General features: G+C 46.4%; 1 protein-coding gene and 1 non-coding gene across 3 annotated transcripts in view; one reads left to right on the plus strand and one right to left on the minus strand.

Moving 5' to 3' along the window:
* The window catches only part of IREB2 (iron responsive element binding protein 2), a 52494-nt gene extending 41469 nt beyond the window's left edge, over window positions 1-11025 (minus strand). For both annotated transcript variants that reach the window (XM_066239760.1, XM_066239759.1), the window contains exons 1-2: window positions 10884-11025; window positions 9578-9667 (exon numbers count right to left, since the gene is read on the minus strand). In XM_066239760.1, the coding sequence (XP_066095857.1) occupies window positions 9578-9667; window positions 10884-10902 (109 nt within the window). In that variant the 5' untranslated portion in view covers window positions 10903-11025. The remainder of the gene's footprint in view (window positions 1-9577; window positions 9668-10883) is intronic.
* On the plus strand, window positions 2677-2752 carry TRNAI-AAU (transfer RNA isoleucine (anticodon AAU)). The gene has a single exon. It is a non-coding gene; the product is annotated as a tRNA-Ile (tRNA).
* Window positions 11026-18574: the final 7549 nt, after the last annotated feature.

Below are 18574 nucleotides of genomic sequence, written 5' to 3' on the forward strand. Positions count from 1 at the left end.
GGCAGGGAGGCAGAGAGACAGACTCTTGCATGTGCCTGGACCAGGATCCATCTGCTTGAACCATTCAAGCCATGGCTGCAGAAGAGAAAGAGAGAAAGAGATAGAGATAGAGATAGAGATAGAGAGAGAGAGAGAGAGAGAGAGAGGAGGGTGGGGATAGGTGCCCTCACCGGGAATTGAACCCAGGACTTCCACATGCTGGGCTGATACTCTACCACTGAGCAAACCGGCCAGGGCCAATAATCACTTCTTAAACTTCCCCTATTATACCCCGTGATGGAACTGAGACTGCTTTCTTCAGCACAAAAATGCTACCTTAGCCATCTTTCATTTGCCAGAAACATGTGAGCACTCCATAAATGTTAACTAAATGAATTAAACAGTGCTGTAGGCCCTGGCCGGTTGGCTCAGCAGTAGAGCGTCGGCCCGGCGTGTGGGGGACCCGGGTTCGATTCCCGGCCAGGGCACATAGGAGAAGCGCCCATTTGCTTCTCCACCCCTCCCCCTCCTTCCTCTCTGTCTCTCTCTTCCCCTCCCGCAGCCAAGGCTCCATTGGAGCAAAGATGGCCTGGGCACTGGGGATGGCTCCTTGGCCTCTGCCCCAGGCGCTAGAGTGGCTCTGGTCACGGCAGAGCGACGCCCCGGAGGGGCAGAGCATCGCCCCCTGGTGGGCAGAGCATCGCCCCTGGTGGGCGTGCCGGGTGGATCCCGGTCAGGCGCATGCAGGAGTCTGTCTGACTGTCTCTCTCCGTTTCCAGCTTCAGAAAGATACAAAAAAAACCCCACACAGTGCTGTAAAGAGGTTCATACACCAAGTAGAAAAATGGACTGAAGTAATTCTGCCTCTACTAACCAGGAATTTCTAGAATTCTAAGAATCCAAAAAGCTAATCCTCTAATGAGAGATAATCAAAGACATGCGGTAACCAAGACAAGCTGGTAACAAAACTGGAAAAGTATGATAAATTTGTGTTATCACACTTCAGAAATGAGCTGATAACAATAGATACCCTTTTGGTCAATTGCTTGGTGGAGGAAGATGCAATAGGTGGTTAGGACTCTGCAAAGAGACACTGAGGTCTGCCACTGCCCATGGGAGGCAGAGGAAGGCTGGTCCCAGCCTCCGAGACTACAGAACCTACTCTTCAAGGCTGAAAGGTTGCTACTGATGTTAGGCAACACAGTGCCTCTCAGGCTAGAGGTCACACACTGCTGACCTGATGATGTTTATTCTCTGTTTTGCACAGCACTTTAACATTTAAAATTTAACTGCTGACATGAAAAACCAGAAATTTTCCACATATCAAAAATGTTTACAATAGCAACCTCATATTTCTGCTAGGACTGAGCAGCACCAACCCCTTCATGTCTGCCAGTTGCAACCAGGGTGATTTCCTGGTTTGTGTTACCCCTGTTGTTATAGGCCTGCAACCCCCCAGGGAGTAGGTTTTATAAGCAGAGGCCTCAAAATCAGAGTTTTGTTCAGTTTCTCCTCCAGTGCTCCTGGGGAAGCACAGGCCTCTAGACCTGCCTTAGAGCCCCAGGTGCAGCAGCACCTGGTAGTGGGACCCTAGCCAAGTGGATCACAGAAATTATTTTACGGGATATTGTAAATAATCAATAAACACAGACAATTTTATAACTGCCATTATTAATCTGGGAAACAGAATGCTATTAAGAGGGGGAAGTATTGTTCTAAAATCAGAAGGCATGAGTCCAAGACCAATTCCTCACTTAGAAGATATTTGACTTTAGGCAAATTACTTAGATTCTTAGACACATTTTCTTCATCTGTATGAAGTATAGATAAGGCTATCTTCCCTGCCTATCATAAAGCAATACAGTGAAGACAAACAGATCTTGTAAAAGGGTTTTGTGGAAATTACGGGAGATGAAGAAATCATCAGTCACTTCGTTATGGCCACTATCAGTATTAACAGCTGGTTGGTAAGCAGGCTTTAGAAAGACTCAACAAGATAGAGAAACACAACCAACTAAAGGACTGGGGAAGCACTGGACTCTAGACCTGCCTTAAAGCCCCAGCACTGCTAGAGTAGCTGATAAACCTCAGGACCCTGTTCAAGGCCAGCAGCCTGGAAAAAAGACATTGTCCTAAAAGGTCCTGTAACCCACCAGACCTGGCCCTGTAACCCATCATACTACTTCTAAGTTTCTGTCTCTAACCAGTACCAGGCTGGATAGCACTAATTCCAATTAAGAAGTCCAGCCTTTTAAAAAAATATAATGCTATGGAGAGAATCTAAAGAGGCAGAAAAAGGAAAACAGATTCCTGCTTAAGATTTTTTTTCTCACTCATTAACAAACGTAGAAGAAACGACGACAAAAAAGAGTATCGATTATTGATGAAGGTGCAAACTCTTCTCATTCATCCAGGTAAGCATGCAACCCGGCACTATTTGCTCACATGGTGCCTGTCTAAACTGCTCCATGGAATGCACAGTCCTCAGTGTCTCATTACCTCCCTGGCTACAGCACTGAAGCAAGACAAAGCTCTTGGCAGGTCAATGACCAATAGCCTGATGAGAAAATATACACTGAGACCATTAGATCTGTCACTCAGGACCCTGTGATCACCACACAGACCAAACCAGAAAGGTGTTAGGAGTCAAACTAGAGGCTGAGCTTCATTTGGGACCATGTATAAAGCTAGCAGGCAGCCCTGGCCGGTTGGCTCAGCGGTAGAGCGTCGGCCTAATGTGCGGAGGACCCGGGTTCGATTCCCGGCCAGGGCACATAGGAGAAGCGCCCATTTGCTTCTCCACCCCTCCGCCGCGCTTTCCTCTCTGTCTCTCTCTTCCCCTCCCGCAGCCAAGGCTCCATTGGAGCAAAGATGGCCCGGGCGCTGGGCATGGCTCTGTGGCCTCTGCCGCAGGCGCTAGAGTGGCTCTGGTCGCAATATGGCGACGCCCAGGATGGGCAGAGCATCGCCCCCTGGGGGGCAGAGCACCGCCCCTGGTGGGCGTGCCGGGTGGATCCCGGTCGGGCGCATGCGGGAGTCTGTCTGACTGTCTCTCCCTGTTTCCAGCTTCAGAAAAATGAAAAAAATAAATAAATAAATAAAAATAAAGAAAGCTAGCAGGCAGAGGCTTGTCTGTGGTGAAGTAGAGAGAGAAGAAGGTGTGAGGGGTGAGGGGTGGGGGGGAATCTGAAGCCCTGAAAGAAAAAGAGTTCCCTCAATTCTGGCTCATAGCCCATTTTCTTAAGATACAGACACATTTCATTGGCCTGGGAGCTTTGTACCCTACAATTAATCTTTCTTCACTTGACCTAGTGGGTATCTACAGTGTGTCCGTAAAGTCATGGTGCACTTTTGACCAGTCACAGGAAAGCAACAAAAGACGACAGAAATGTGAAATCTGCACCAAATAAAAGGAAAACTCTCCCAGTTTCATACTTATTCAGTGCAGTTCGATGTGGGCTCACCCACAGATTTTTTAGGGCTCCTTAGGTAGCTATCCCGTATAGCCTCTACAGACTCGTCACTGACTGATGGCCTACCAGAACAGGGTTTCTCCACCAAACTGCCGGTTTCCTTCAACTGCTTATCCCACCGAGTAATGTTATTCCTATGTGGTGGCGCTTCGTTATAAACGCGCTGATATTCACGTTGCACTTTGGTCATGGATTTGAATTTAGCGAGCCACAAAACACACTGAACTTTCCTCTGTACCGTCCCATCTCGACTGGCATGGCCGTGGGCTGCTCCACTGTATACACGTTGTTACGTCATCATCTGTGCAAGCGCACATGCTGCCACATCATCCTAAAGAAACTGGGAGGGTTTTCTTTTTATTTGGTGCAGATTTCACATTTTTATCGTCTTTTGTTGCTTTCCTATGACTGGTCAAAAGTGCGCTATGACTTTACGGACACACTATATGTTGTTTTTTTTACAGAGACAGAGAGAGAGCCAGAGAGAGGGATAGATAGGGACAAACAGGAACGTAGAGAGGTGAGAAGCATCAACTATTAGTTTTTTATTGCGACACCTTAGTTGTTCATTGATTGCTTTCTCATATGTGCCTTGACCGTAGGCCTTCAGCAGACCAGACAACCCCTTCCTCGAGCCAGCAACCTTGGGTCCAAGCTGGTGAGCTTTGCTCAAACCAGATGAGCCCACGCTCAAGCTGGCGACCTCGGAGTCTCGAACCTGGGTCCTCCGCATCCCAATCCGACGCTCTATCCATTGCGCCACCACCTGGTAAGGCAGTGGGAATCTGTTCTTTACTACCCAAAAGGCCTAATCTAGAACAGAAAACAACAGAGTTAAAACCAACAGACCCCTGGACAAAATGTGGAAAGTTGGTTAACGGATGGCAGTGCACAAAGCAGAACTGTGTTAGGTAAAGGTAATTCTTACCAAGTTATGGGCTGTGTATAAACATCACAAGCAAACTATTGATACCTCATTGCTTACCCAACTCACAGCCCTTTCCAGAATCCATGAAGGAAACAAAATAAGAAAAATCGAACTTGTGTCCACGTTCCAACAAGATAACTGGACCAGCCTGACCAGGCAGTGGTGCAGTGGATAGAGCATCAGACTGGGATGTGGAGGACCCAGATTTGAGACCCCGAGGTCGTTAGCCCGAGTGCGGGCTCATCTGGTTTGAGCAAGGCTCACCAGCTTGGACCCAAGGTCACTGGCTTAAGCAAGGGCTTACTCAATCTGCTGTAGCTCCACAGTCAAGGCACATATGAGAAAGCAATCAATGAACAACTAAGGTGTCACAACGAAAAATTGATGATTGATGCTTCTCATCTCTCTCCGTTCCTGTCTGTCTGTCCCTGTCCCTCTCTCTGACTCTCTGTCTCTGTTAAAAAAAAAAAAAAAAAAAAAAAGATAACTGGACCAGCAACTGACACCTGACAAGCCCAGCCAAACTAGGTTCATACAGTGAGAAAGTCATCCAGAGGTACAGTCTTAACTGGCAGATGAGTCAATGATAACATTCAAAGAATGGCCAGCAGTGGCTATGTACGGAATTATCTAAAATAAGTGCGGCCCTGGCCGGTTGGCTCAGCAGCAGAGTGTTGGCCCAGTGTGTGGAAGTCCCAGGTTCAGTATCCAGTCAAGGCACACAGGAGAAATGACCATCTATTTTTCCATCCCTCCCTTCCTCCACCCCACTTCCTGCAACCAGGGCTCATTCAAGCAAGTTGGCCCTGGGTGCTGAGGATGGCACCATGGGGCACCGTGGTCTTGCCTCAGGCACTAAAATACCTCTGTTGCCAAGCAAAGGAGCAATAGACCCAACATGGGCAGAGCATCCCCACACAGAGGGCTTGCTGAGTGGGTCGTGGTCGGGGCACATACGGGAGTCTGTCTCTCTGCCTCCCCATCTCTCACTTTATAATAAAAATAAACAAAAATAAAATAAGTAAAGTGGGCTGTAGGTTAAAGAATGGAGAGTAGATAATCAGAAAGATTCAGGGATAAAGACACAAGGCAAGCTTCAATGATAAGCAGAACAGATTCTGGCTCAGAAATTCTGGTTCCCATGAGGCTTGAGTGTGCTTCATTCCTGTTTCTGGATGTCAGGATACTGCAACATTTTTACTTGAGTGCTGAGATAAGTGAGTTTTTGTTCCTCATATTCAAAAGTAAAGACTGGAACAGACGATATACAGTAAAAGTATAAAAAGTGTTTGTTGAGGGTGGAAGGAACAGGATGCTTTCAACCCAACAATTCTATATAAGCTTGCACCAAAATGTAAATATTACACATGCATAGCAGCTTTACTTATAAATAAGAAGTTGGTACAACCTCAATATTCAAAGGTCTGCTAAACCCAAATGTATTCACACAGGCCACGCTGTGCAGCAATGAGAAACTGTACAGATACCCCTTTTCAACAACTCATGCTCCTTAACTCAGAAACCAGGAGATCCTTGCCTGACTTGTGGTAGCACAGTGGACAGAGCATCAACCTGGGATGCTGAGGTCGCAGGTCCAACGAGTTTGTGGGCTTGAGCACGAACGAGCTCATCTGGCTTGAGTGTAGCCTCACGAGCTTGAGTGGGCTCATCAGAATGATCCCAAAGTTGCTGGCTTGAGCAAGGGGTCACTGGCTCAGCCTGAGCCTCCCAGTTAAGTCACATATGAGAAGAAATCAATGAACAACAAAAGTGACGCAACTACAAGTTGATGTATCTCATCTCTCTCCCACTCCCTCTTTCCTTCTCTCAAAACAAACAGCCTGACCAGGCGGTGGCACAGTGGCTAGAACATCAGCCTGGGATGCGGAAAACCCAGGTTGAAGACCCTGAGGTCACCAGCTTGAGCGAGGGCTCATCTGGTTTGAGCAAAAAGCTCACCAGCTTGAGCCCAAGCTCGCTGGCTCAAGCAAGGGGTTACTGGGTCTGCTGAAGGCCCGCGGTCAAGACACATATGAGAAAGCAATGAATGAACAATTAAGGTGTTGCAATATGCAACGAAAAACTAATGATTGATGCTTCTCATCTCTCTGTTCCTGTCTGTCCCTGTCTATCCCTCTCTGACTCTCTCTGTAAAAAAAAACCCACAAAAACAAACATTTACTGCATTTTTATTAAAAGCAGTACATTTATTTTATTTGCACACATATATAATAATGAGCTGGTTTCTACACTACCTGTAAAGTTCTTTTCTTTTTATGACTCTCAACCCCACTCTAATTTTATAAACCATAAGAATTCTCCTAAAAACTTAAGTACAGATTTTTTTTTAGATTTGGAAAATTAAGTTCTAGCTCTAATATAGGACTAACCAGTTCTGTGGTTAAAAAAGCAAGGTATTAGGAAGGATAAAAGAAAGGGTGAGTGAAACCCTGGCCAGCTAGCTTAGTGGTACAACATTGGCCCGGTGTGTGGAAGTCCTGGGTTCGATTCCTGGCCAGGGCACACAGGAAAAGCACACATCTGCTTCTCCACCCCTCCCCCTCTCCTTCCTCTCTGTCTCTCTCTTCCCCTCCCGCAGCCAAGGCTCCACTGGAGCCAAGTTGGCCTCGGTGCTCAGGATGGCTCCATGGTCTGGGGCTCAGGTGCTAGAATGGTTCTGGTTACAACAGAGCATTGACCCCTGGTGGGCACGCCGGGTGGATCCTGGTTGGGCGCATGTGAGAGTCTCACTTTAGAAAAATACAAAAGGGTGAGATGACCTGAAATAAAGAAGGGGCTGAGATAAAACCAGCCAAAGGCCCTGCTGCCCAACAGCAGGTACTGTAAAATGTTTCACTACAGCCCTGGCTGGACAGCTCAGTTGGTTAGAGCACTGTCCTGAAAAGTAGCAGATGCAAGTTCGATCCCTGGTTAGGACACATACAAGAACAGATTGAAGTTCCTGTCTCTCTCTCTCCCTTCCTCTCTCGCTAAAATCAATAAATAAGAAATTTTTTTTAAATTTTTTTTACAGGGACAGAGAGATAGTCAGATAGAAGGATAGATAGGGACAGAGAGACAGGAACGGAGAAAGATGAGAAGCATCAATCATCAGTTTTTTGTTGCGACACCGTAGTTGTTCACTGATTGCTTTCTCATATGTGCCATGACCGCGGGCCTTCAGCAGACTGAGTAACCCCCTGCTCGAGCCAGTGACCTTGGGTCCAAGCTAGTGAGCTTTTTGCTCAAGCCAGATGAGCCTGTGCTCAAGCTGGCAACCCCGGGGTCTCGAACCTGGGTCTTTCCGCATCCCAGTCCAACGCTCCATCCACTGCTCCACCTCCTGGTCAGGCAAATAAGAAATTTTAAATAAAGTGTTTCACTAGTCAGGCAGTTTACCCCTAACTAAACACTGTCTCTTCACTGTCTCCATCTAACTAAACACATCTGTTTATGTTACCAATATGCTGTTCAATCTCATTCCCTGGGTGCTAACTGTCCTCTATGAACCCTTTGTTTAATAGCAACCCAAGTCCCAGTTCCTTCATAAGTCCCTCTTACCAGGTAACAATAATTTCTCCCCTCCTTGCAAAGAGATTTATTTTCAAATTCAAAGATCTACTTAAGAAAATCTACTCAAGCCTAACCAGGTGGTGATGCAGTGGATAGAGCATCAGACTGGGATGAAGACAACCCAGGTTCAAAACTCGAGGTTGTCAGCTTTAACTGGGCTTACCAGCTTGAGCACAGGGTCACTGGCTTGAGTGTGGGATCATAGACAAGACCCCATGGTCGCTGGCTTGAGCCCAAAGGTCACTGGCTTGAGCAAGGGGTCACTGGCTTGGTTGTAGCCCCCTGGTCAAGGTACATATGAGAAAGCAGTTAATGAACAACTAAAGAGCAACAACGAAGAATTGATACTTCTCATCTTTCTCCCTTCCTGTATGGCTGTCCCTATCTGTCCCTCTCTCTATCTGTCTCTCACACACACACACACAAAAAAACCCCATTCAAAATCTCTAGTGTTATTTAGTCAGTGAACTGAAGTGCTAGACAGGTAGCTCCAGATCAATAAAAAGACAATCACTTTTGGGGAACTGTTTGTTTTTTGAATGGCAAGAGAATTCTAAAACAAGGATCTTCTTAGATACTCCAAAACAGCTAAATCTTCTCAAAATGTGTGAGAAAATACTTCTAGTGGCAGTCTAGAATATTTAAGTCCATCAAAATCTACAGAAACACCCCCCCACAAAACTAATCTTCTTAATTAAATAATGCAAGAAGAAAAAAAGATAAACAAAAGCTCCCTTCAAAACTGACAGCTATGTATTTTGGCACTTACCTTTACAAGCAGTTTTTACTAAAAAGTCTGACAATAATAATCACTCTTCCAAACAGGCTTTCCATTCACTGGCCTTGTTGAGAAAGTCACTCAACAGCCAATAAAGTCAAGACCTCCATCCAATACCCTGGGGTTCAGCCAAGTTCACTCTTCTGAAACCTCAGTGAAAAGTTTGACCCTGATCAGGTGCCTGCAAAGGTATGCCAAAGTGCTGGTGTACAGGCCAGGCAAACCATGTCCAGTCCTGAAGAAGAACTCAAACCAGTGGGCCCTGCTAATGATAACTACCTAAAGGATGACAGATAAGGAACTGTGGACATTATTGGCCTTGGCTGGGTTGCTCAGTAGATAAAGCATCATCCTGGCACAGGGAGGTCGCAGGTTCGATTCCTGGTCAGGGCATATATGAATAGCAATCACTGAATATACATATACAACTAAGTGGAACGAGTTTATGCTTTTTTCTTTCTTTCTTTCTTTCTCTCTCTCTCTCTCTCTCTCTTTCTCTCTCAATGGAAAAATTATTAAAAAGAAAAAATGAACTGTGGGCATTACTTAAATTAAAATGTACAATTAATAGCTACAGAATATCATCAGTTCAGGATTCTTGGTTTTTAATTGCATTATCAGTTTCTTTGGGTTAAAAATCTTTGCTTAATTAACCTACATTTAAATGAGAAGTTAAGGTGCTGGCTTACATCTTTCTCCACCAAAAGCTGTCCCAAAAGGAGTTTTTAAAATGTTAGATATGTGTAGTTGTACCTGAACAGATTTTAAATTTCTTCAGCTCAGCTTAACAAATGCATTTTTATTATTAGAAACTGAACAAACCCAAGAAAATTTAAGCAACATTACCATACTTGGTGCCTCCAAGTTTAGGTACATTGAAGAACTTCTTGTGTGAACTGTCATTTAATGTTTCAATAAGGTACTCAAAGGTGTATCCTGGAAAAAAAAAATTACACTTTTATTAAACACAATTACAGAGTACCTTATTCAAAGTGAAACTACCTGGAAATCAACTTTGTCCAACAAAATTTTCTGCAGCGATAAAAATGTTCTACATTTGCCCTGTCCAATTAACCACATGTGGGTACTGAGCACTTGAAATGTGAATACAGTGACTGAGAAACTAGTTTTATTTCATTTTAATTAACTTTAATTTAAACAGTCACAATGTCGCTAGTGTCCACTGCACTGGATAGTCCAGCTCTCAGCCATGACTCTTACTAAGTCAAGACTGGTAACAGAATTAACCGCTGAAATGTGATAACAAAGAATACCTGAAAAGGGACAATGAGAATGACTTAAATGGTGTATAGGTATGTTTGGGGAAGCCATGTCCTGAATATTTCATAAGTACACACAGAGCAATTTGAGAATGCCACAATTATGTCAGAGAGATTTTTTAAAGAATCAAAAGACAAGATTTTGACAGAGCATTCAACAACAGGGACAAAATCAAAACCAAACTCAACTAAACACTTAACAGGTAAGACCTCTGGAGAGGGAAGGTAAAAGTGAATAACAAAACATTCGCTTAATAGGCAGATCATCCCTAAACAAGACGCGTCTTTTTGGTTTTGCATACATTGAGGTAGAACCACGAAGTCTGGGACCTCGGAGTCCGGACGTTCTCGGGGAGGGAGAGGAGACTTCAAGGGAAGATACCTTCCTGCCCTTTGTGCGACTCACGGCGGTGGGTGCGCAGGACCCTCGGCATGGCCAGGCCCTAGATCCGAGATGGAGTGGAACACAGGCCGCTTGTAGAGCCTGCAGCGCCTTCCGCTCCTCAACCACCAGAGACAGCGGGGGCCGCGGAGGAGGTCCGTCGCGCAGTAAGTGGTCCAATGTCTGTCCCACCAGCGCCCGGCCTTGACCGCCTCCCACTCCGCTTCCAAGGGCGAAGAGGGAGGAAGGGGCCCAGAGACCCTGCCCCCGCCCTACAGTCCAACAAGCGGGCCTCCTCTACCCTAACGCTGCTAGGAGCCGGCAGGGCTTGAGTGCTGGTGGGCCCTGCGCGGAGAGGGCCCAGCCGGCAGGCCTAGAGAGCGACCCGAGCCCCAAGCGCCAGCCAGGCGACTCCAGGCGAGACACGCAAGTACCCGACTCCGGGGCGCGTGTTGAAGATATCAGACCCCAGGAGGCGAAGAGAACTGACCTGCACTTGGGGCGTCCATCGCCTGCGACCATATTAGCCCGCGGGGATGGGCCGCAGGGAAGGAGGGGAGGCCCGGCGGGGAAGGGGAGGAAGGCAGCCGACTGGCCTGGGAGGAAGGAAGGACACGGTCTCGCGCAAACACCGCGAGAGCCGCAGAGCCGGCCCGAATCCGTGCTCGCGGGATTTGCTGCCCAGCTCTCGCGACATCTCCAGACGAGGAAACAAAGAAAAAGTGGGGGGGCGGAGCTAGGGGGAGGCTAGTTCTCGCGCTATCCTGACGCTAGGAGGCTATGCAGCGGGCGTCCCTATAGAGGCCTGTTTCTCCAGCTGGTACTTAGTGCGGCTTCGGATGTCCAGTTAGGGCTTTGAACCCTGGAGCATGGGGTGCGGCGATGTGACTCCTCGCTCCCTGTGGTGATGACTGGGGTTCACCTGTGCTCCGTAGCCTGCACGCTCGCGCCTGGGACGCGTGGCCGACGGCTGGGGGGTGGGGGCGGCTTTCCATCTTGTTGGACGAAATGCTCTTGCGTTGCTGCAGCCCGTCTGTTCTCAGTTTCAGCCTGCTTCTTCCGGGTGACGGGTCACCAGGCTTCCGTCTTAGTCCCTCTGCCAGCTCCCCAGAACCTTATCTCCCCGGGGCAGAGCCATCTGTGGTACTTCTCCTTTCCCCACCACCCCTATATGTCCGCCCTCCTTTCACCCCGGTTTGCTCTAGTTTCACGTTCCTCGGTCCTTACTCTACTCATTCTGTACCCTTCCATCAGCTTCTGTGTCCGCAGACCACTGGTTTTCTGACATGTTCCCGCTGCAGGCCTTTTCCTCTGCCCAGCTTTGTGCTCGGGGTACCGAATGCACCCGGGGCTCTGGCCTTGCACCTCTCTTCCCCATTTCCTTGGCCCATCGGCCCTGAATTTTTCATCATGTGTCCTCCTAAGAACCAGGAAATCTCTTACATAACCACAGTTCTATGATCAATTAAGAAAATTTAACACAGCTACCGTATATCATCTAATTTATAATCCATATTAAGTTTTTGCCAGTTGTCCCAATATTGTCCCCTGTAGAAACTTTTCCCCCAATACAGAATATAATTCAGGGTCGATCACTGCATTGGCTGTCCTGTCTCTTTAGTCTCCCATAATCTGGAACAATTCCTTTACCCTTTGATTTGTCGACATTTTTTAAAGATTTTTTTTTTTTAGATTTTATTTATTCATTTTAGAGAAAGAAGGAGAGAAGAGGGAGGAGCAGGAAGCATCAATTCTGGTATATGCTTTATGCTTTGAGAAAGCTTTTTTTTTTTTTTTTGTATTTTTCTGAAGCTGGAAACAGGGAGAGACAGTCAGACAGACTCCCGCATGCGCCCGACCGGGATCCACCCGCACGCCCACCAGGGGCGATACTCTGCCCACCAGGGGGTGATGCTCTGCCCCTCCCTGGCGTCGCTCTGCCGAGACCAGAGCCACTCTAGTGCCTGAGGCAGAGGCCAAGGAGCCATCCCCAGCGCCCGGGCCATCCTTGTTCCAATGGAGCCTCGGCTGCGGGAGGGAAAGAAAGAGACAGAGAGGAAGGAGGGGGGGGGAGTGGAGAAGCAAATGGGTGCCCCTCCTATGTGCCCTGGCTGGGAATCGAACCCGGGTCCCCCGGCATGCCAGGCCGATGCTCCACCGCTGAGCCAAACGGCCAGGGCCGAGAAAGCATTTTTTTTTTTTTTTTACAGAGGCAGAGATAGACAGGGACAGACAGACAGGAACAGAGAGAGATGAGAAGCATCAATCATCAGTTTCTCGTTGCGCGTTGCGACTTCTTAGTTGTTCATTGATTGCTTTCTCACGTGCCTTGACCGTGGGCCTTCAGCAGACCGAGTAACCCCTTGCTGGAGCCAGCGACCTTGGGTCCAAGCTGGCGAGCTCTTTGCTCAAGCCAGATGAGCCTGCGCGCGACCTCGGAGTCTCGAACCTGGGTACTTCCGCATCCCAGTCCGACGCTCTATCTACTGCGCCACCACCTGGTCAGGCCGAGAAAGCATTTTTGAAGAGTACCAACCCATTAATTTGAAGCATGTTCATTCATTTGGGCTCGCCTGGTCCTTTCTTCATGATTAAATTTACATTGTGTGTTTTTGACAGAATGCTACATAAATTATGTGTCTTTTATTTTAATTGTTTATTTTAGAGATGGAGAGAGAAAGAAACATCAATTCCACTTACGGTATTTATGCATTCACTGGGTGATTCTTATATGTGCTCTAAAAAGGGATGGAACCCACAACCTTGGCATATCCTTATAATGCTGTAACCAACTGAGGAACTGGGCCAGGGCCAGTGATGTGTCCTTTTTAGTGTATCAGGAGGTAAAGGGTTTTACTTAGTTCCCATTTTAGTAACTGAGCCAACTCTTAATCTAAAATCACAGCAGAGTCTCAAGTCCTACTCTGTGGAACTCTAGAACCCACGTTCTTACCTGTCCACAGCTTCATGGTTCAACTGGTCTCAGGTATTAGGAAGGGTGCGGTGGAGGGGCCCCATGCATTTCTAATCTCAGTATGGCTTCTCAATAGCTAAGTTCTGAATTCTGCTGTGTTTTTCAAGTCTATGGTTTAATTCTACACAAGAAGATCCTATTTGGTCTCATTAGTTCCTTAATTAGTGCCGTATCTTAAAAAATCAAAACCATAATCACATGAACTGTGGCGGTGCGGTAGATCAAGTGTTTCGACCTAAAACACAGGTCACCGGTTCGAAACCGTGAGGTCACCAGCTTGAGCACTGACTCATGGGCTTGTGTGCAGGCTTGCCGTCCTGAGCAAAGGGATTGCTGGCTTGAGCACGGGATCATCGACCTGATCCAAAGGTCACTGGATTGAAGCCCAAGGTCGCTGACTTGAGCCCAGGGTTGCTGCCTTGAGCAAGAGGTTGCTGGCTCGACTTCCCCAGTAAAGGCAAATATGAGAAGCAATCAATGAGTAACAAAAATGAAGCAACTATGAGTTAATGCATCTTATCTTCCTATCTCTCCCCCCCTCTAAAAATACAAACAAAAATGTGATAAGCAAGGACACCTGCCATACTACTGAAGCCACTGTTGAACCTGGTCATAGGTGAAATGAGAACAGTTGGCTGCCTGCCCTCAGCACATGAAGTCAAAGGGAACCATTGTACACCCAGAGCCCATAACTGCATTCTGCCCATCTGCTCAAGTGGAATGCAGTTAAGAGGTTTTTCCTTTTAACAGATAGGAATACACCATACTTTATTTTTTATTTATTTAATTATTTAATTATTTGTATTTTTCTGAAGTTGGAAACGGTGAGGCAAACTCCTGCATGCACCCGACCAGGATTGACCCGGCATGCCCACCAGGGGGCGATGCTCTGCCCATCTGGGGCATCGCTCTGTTGCAACCAGAGCCATTCTAGCGCCTGAGACAGAGGCCACAGAACCATCCTCAGTGCCCGGGCCCACTTTGCTCCAGTGGAGCCTTGGCTGCGGGAGGGGAAGAGAGAGACAGAGAGGAAGGAGAGGGGGAGGGGTGGAGAAGCAGATGGGCGCTTCTCCTGTGTGCCCTGGCTGGGAATTGAACCCGAGACTCCCGCACACCAGGCTGATGCTCTACCACTGAGCCAACCAGCCAGGGCCTGAATCGGATTTTAAAGGAAACTTTAACCAAATTTGTTTTTGAAACTAGTGAAAAGTGGCCCACCTTACTTCCCTTAGCCCTCCTTAGGGCAAGGTGTACCCCTTACAGGGAAGGATTCACTCCCTTTGAAATAATGTTTGGGAGACCCCCTCCTTTACTACCAAGAACTCAGAGAAGAAATAAAAGCTGAGTTAAGTAACCACTCCTTCCTTAAGTACTTACAGGGTCCACAGAGTACTCAGCAGGCTATCCAAAAGACTGTCTGAGAGGCACTGCCAGGAGTTCTGGTACATCCCTTCCAGCCTGGGGACTCAGTCTGGGTAAAGAAGTACACCATCCAAGGACTGACTCCCACATGAATAGGTCCACCCCCTGTGATCCTGACCACCCCCACTGCTGCCAAGTAGAAGGCATGCCCGCCTGGGTTCACCACAGCCGGTTGAAGACTGCAGTCCCAGCAGAAACACCCTCGTGGACAGCAGAGACTGACCCCGCCAACCCTTTTAAGTTGACCCTGAGAAGGACAGCATGCCCTGCTCCAGCCACAAACCAGAAGCTGGCTGGTCTATGCATGAAGAAACTCACTGAGGACCTCCTCTTAATTAGACTTTGGGGAGGGGGGAAACTGAGATCAAAGGAAAGCCAGAACAAGTTGTCTTAAAGTTTGATACATGTACTGCTATGAGTTATACAGAAGGGAGATATAAGTCCGTTTGCTAGAAGGGAAACTACAAGGTAAATTAAAAAAAAAAAAAAAAAAAAAAAAAAAAAAAATATATATATATATATATATATATATATATATATATATATATATATATATAAATACTAGCTACTTAGAAGGAAGACACCTCCAAAAGGAACTATACTTTAAAGGAAAATTACTTATTGCCAGCTTGATGTCACTAAAGGTTAAGATTTTTTTTAAATTAAGAGTTCTGACTAGAAAGGAGTTGTATGGTTTTGATAATAAAAGGTATAAGGTATAGAAATACTTTTGAAAGAAAAAGGAAAAAAGGAAGTTGTTATGAAAGTCAGTTATTTCTGAATAGATAAGAAAGTTCATGCAAGTTGAGGGTTTATATAAGTGGCAGAAGGTTTGTGCAGGTTGTAGGAGGTTTGTACAGAGAAAAAAACAAAACAAAACAAAACAAAACCAGGTTTAGAGAACAGAATAATAAGCCTCTATTGTATATTCTAGCACAGGGGTTGGGAACCTATGGCTCACGAGCCAGATGTGGCTCTTTTGATGGCTGCATCTGGCTTGCAGACAAATCTTTATTTTTTTTTAATTTATTTATTTTTTTGTATTTTTCTGAAGCTAGAAACTGGGAGAGACAGACAGACTCCTGCATGCGCCCGACTGGGATCCACCCGGCATGCCCACCAGGGGGCAACGCTCTGCCCACCAGGGGGCGATGCTCTGCCCCTCTGGGGTGTCTCTCTGTTGCGACCAGAGCCACTCTAGCGCCTGGGGCAGAGGCCAAGGAGCCATCCCCAGCGCCCGGGCCATCTTTGCTCCAATGGAGCCTCGGCTGCAGGAGGGGAAGAGAGATAGAGAGAAAGGAGAGGGGGAGGGGTGGAGAAGCAGATGGGCACTTCTCCTGTGTGCCCTGGCTGGGAATCAAACCCGGGACTTCTGCACACCAGGCCGATGCTCTACCACTGAGCCAAGCGGCCAGGGCGCAGACAAATCTTTAATAAAAAAAATAATGTTAAAATATAAAACATTCTCATGTATTACAATCCATTTCCTACCGCTCATGTTCATAGTTGTGGGTCATTGGAGCCAATCATAGCTGTCCTCCAGGACAACACCAAATTTTTATTGGATAATGTGTAAAGTACACCGGTCATTGTGAGGTCAGGAAGTAAACTTCCCTCCTTTAAATCAAATAGCTAGCTAATTGCAGAAACCCTTCTGACGAAGAAGATGGCTAAAAGAAAAAAAAAGATGAGTATTGTACTTTTCAGCAGGAATGGACAGAGGAATTCACCTTTGTGGAGAGAGCAGGTTCTGCAGTGTGTCTAATATGCAATGATAAAATTGCATCGATGAAACAGTCAAATATAAAGTGGCACTTTGACACACGCCATACTACATTTACATCGAAATATCCAGCGGGGGACAGCAGGAAGAAAGCATGTCAAGAGCTACTGTGCAGAGTGCAAGCTAATCAGCACCAACTCCATGTTTGGACCCAACAAGGTGACTGAAATTCAGCTAGCTTTGCTGGTGCTTTAGCAATTATGAGAAATGGAAAGCCAGTTCACAGATGGGGAGTATGCCAAAACATTCATGCTTGATGTTGCCAATGAACTTTTTGACGACTTTTCAGATAAAGACAAGATAATCAAACAAATAAAAGACATGCCTCTATCTGCAGGAACTGTTCACGATCGTACCATCATGATGGCAAATCAAATTGCGGCAACACAAGTGAAGGACATAAATGCAGCACCATTCTTTTCTCTCGCTTTGGATGAGTCAACAGACCTAAGCCATTTATCCCAGTTCAGCGTGATTGCAAGGTATTCTGTCGGTGACACAATAGTGAGAAAAATATTACTGTTTTGCCTATGAAAGAGACAACAAGAGGGGAGGATTTATTCAAGTCTTTCACTGAGTTTGCTAAAGAAAAAATCTACTGATGGATAAACTTATTTTGGTGTGTACTGATGGTGCTCCATGCCTGGTGGGGAAAAACAGAGGATTCGTAGAGCTTCTTCGTAAACATGAAAAGAAACTCATCCTAAGTTTTTTTTTTAAGTCTTTTTTAAAATTATTTTTATTTATTTATTCATTTTAGAGGGGAGAGAGGGGGGGGGAGGAGCAGGAAGCATCAACTCCCATATGTGCCTTGACCAGGCAAGCCCAGGGTTTTGGACCGGCAACCTCAGCATTCCAGGTTGACACTTGATCCACTGTGCCACCACAGGTCAGTCCCATCCTAAGTTTTTACTGCATCCTACATCAGGAGGCGCTTTGTGCTCAGATGTGTGGCAAGCAGCTTGTTGAGATGATGTCACTGATCATTCAGATGGTCAACTTTATTGTTGCCCAAGCTTTAAGTGATCACTAGTTTAAAACACTGCTGGATGAAGTTGGGAATAATTATCCTGGTCTGCTTCTGCACACCAATGTGCATTGGTTGTCAAAAGGGAAGGTGCTCAGCCATTTTGTGGCTTGTCTGAGCAAAATCCAGACTTTTCTTGAAATGAAAAATGTCGAGCATCCTGAGTTAGCTAACACTGAGTGGCTCCTGAAGTTCTACTATCTCGTGGACATGACTGAACATCTGAACCAGCTCAATGTGAAAATGCAAGGCGTTGGAAATACAGTCTTATCCCTTCAACAAGCAGTGTTTGCATTTGAAAACAAGCTGGAACTCTTCATTGCCGACATTGAAACAGGTCGTTTACTACACTTTGAAAAACTGGGAGAGTTTAAAGATGCATGCACAGCAAGTGACCCTGCTCAACATCTTGATCTCCAGCAGCTAGTGGGCTTCACATCTAATCTCGTTCAGTCATTCAAAGCTCGCTTTGGAGAATTTCATGAGTGCACTTGTCTTTTTAAGTTCATCACCCATCTACACGAGTGTGCAGTGGACAGCGCCGACCTGAGTTACATCCCCGGTGTCTCTGTCAGAGATTTTGAGCTACAAGCTGCTGACCTGAAGGCCTCAGACATGTGGGTGAATAAGTTCAAGTCACTGAATGAAGATTTGGAAAGACTTGCACAACAGCAGGCAGAGTTGGCGAGCAAACACAAGTGGGGAGAAATGAAAAAACTTCAACCCGCGGACCAGCTAATTGTCAAAACTTGGAACACACTTCCTGTCGCATACCACACACTGCAGCATGTGAGTATTGCTGTACTGACAATGTTTGGCTCTACGTATGCATGTGAGCAGTCTTTCTCACATCTAAAGAACGTTGAGACCAACCTACGATCACGTTTAACAGATGGAAGTCTCAACACCTACATGAAGCTTAACCTCACCACATATCAACCATACTACAAGGCCATCAGCAAAACCATGCAGCAC

The sequence above is a fragment of the Saccopteryx bilineata genome, chromosome 7, assembly GCF_036850765.1.
Source record: "Saccopteryx bilineata isolate mSacBil1 chromosome 7, mSacBil1_pri_phased_curated, whole genome shotgun sequence".
Taxonomy (NCBI): Eukaryota; Metazoa; Chordata; class Mammalia; order Chiroptera; family Emballonuridae; genus Saccopteryx; species Saccopteryx bilineata.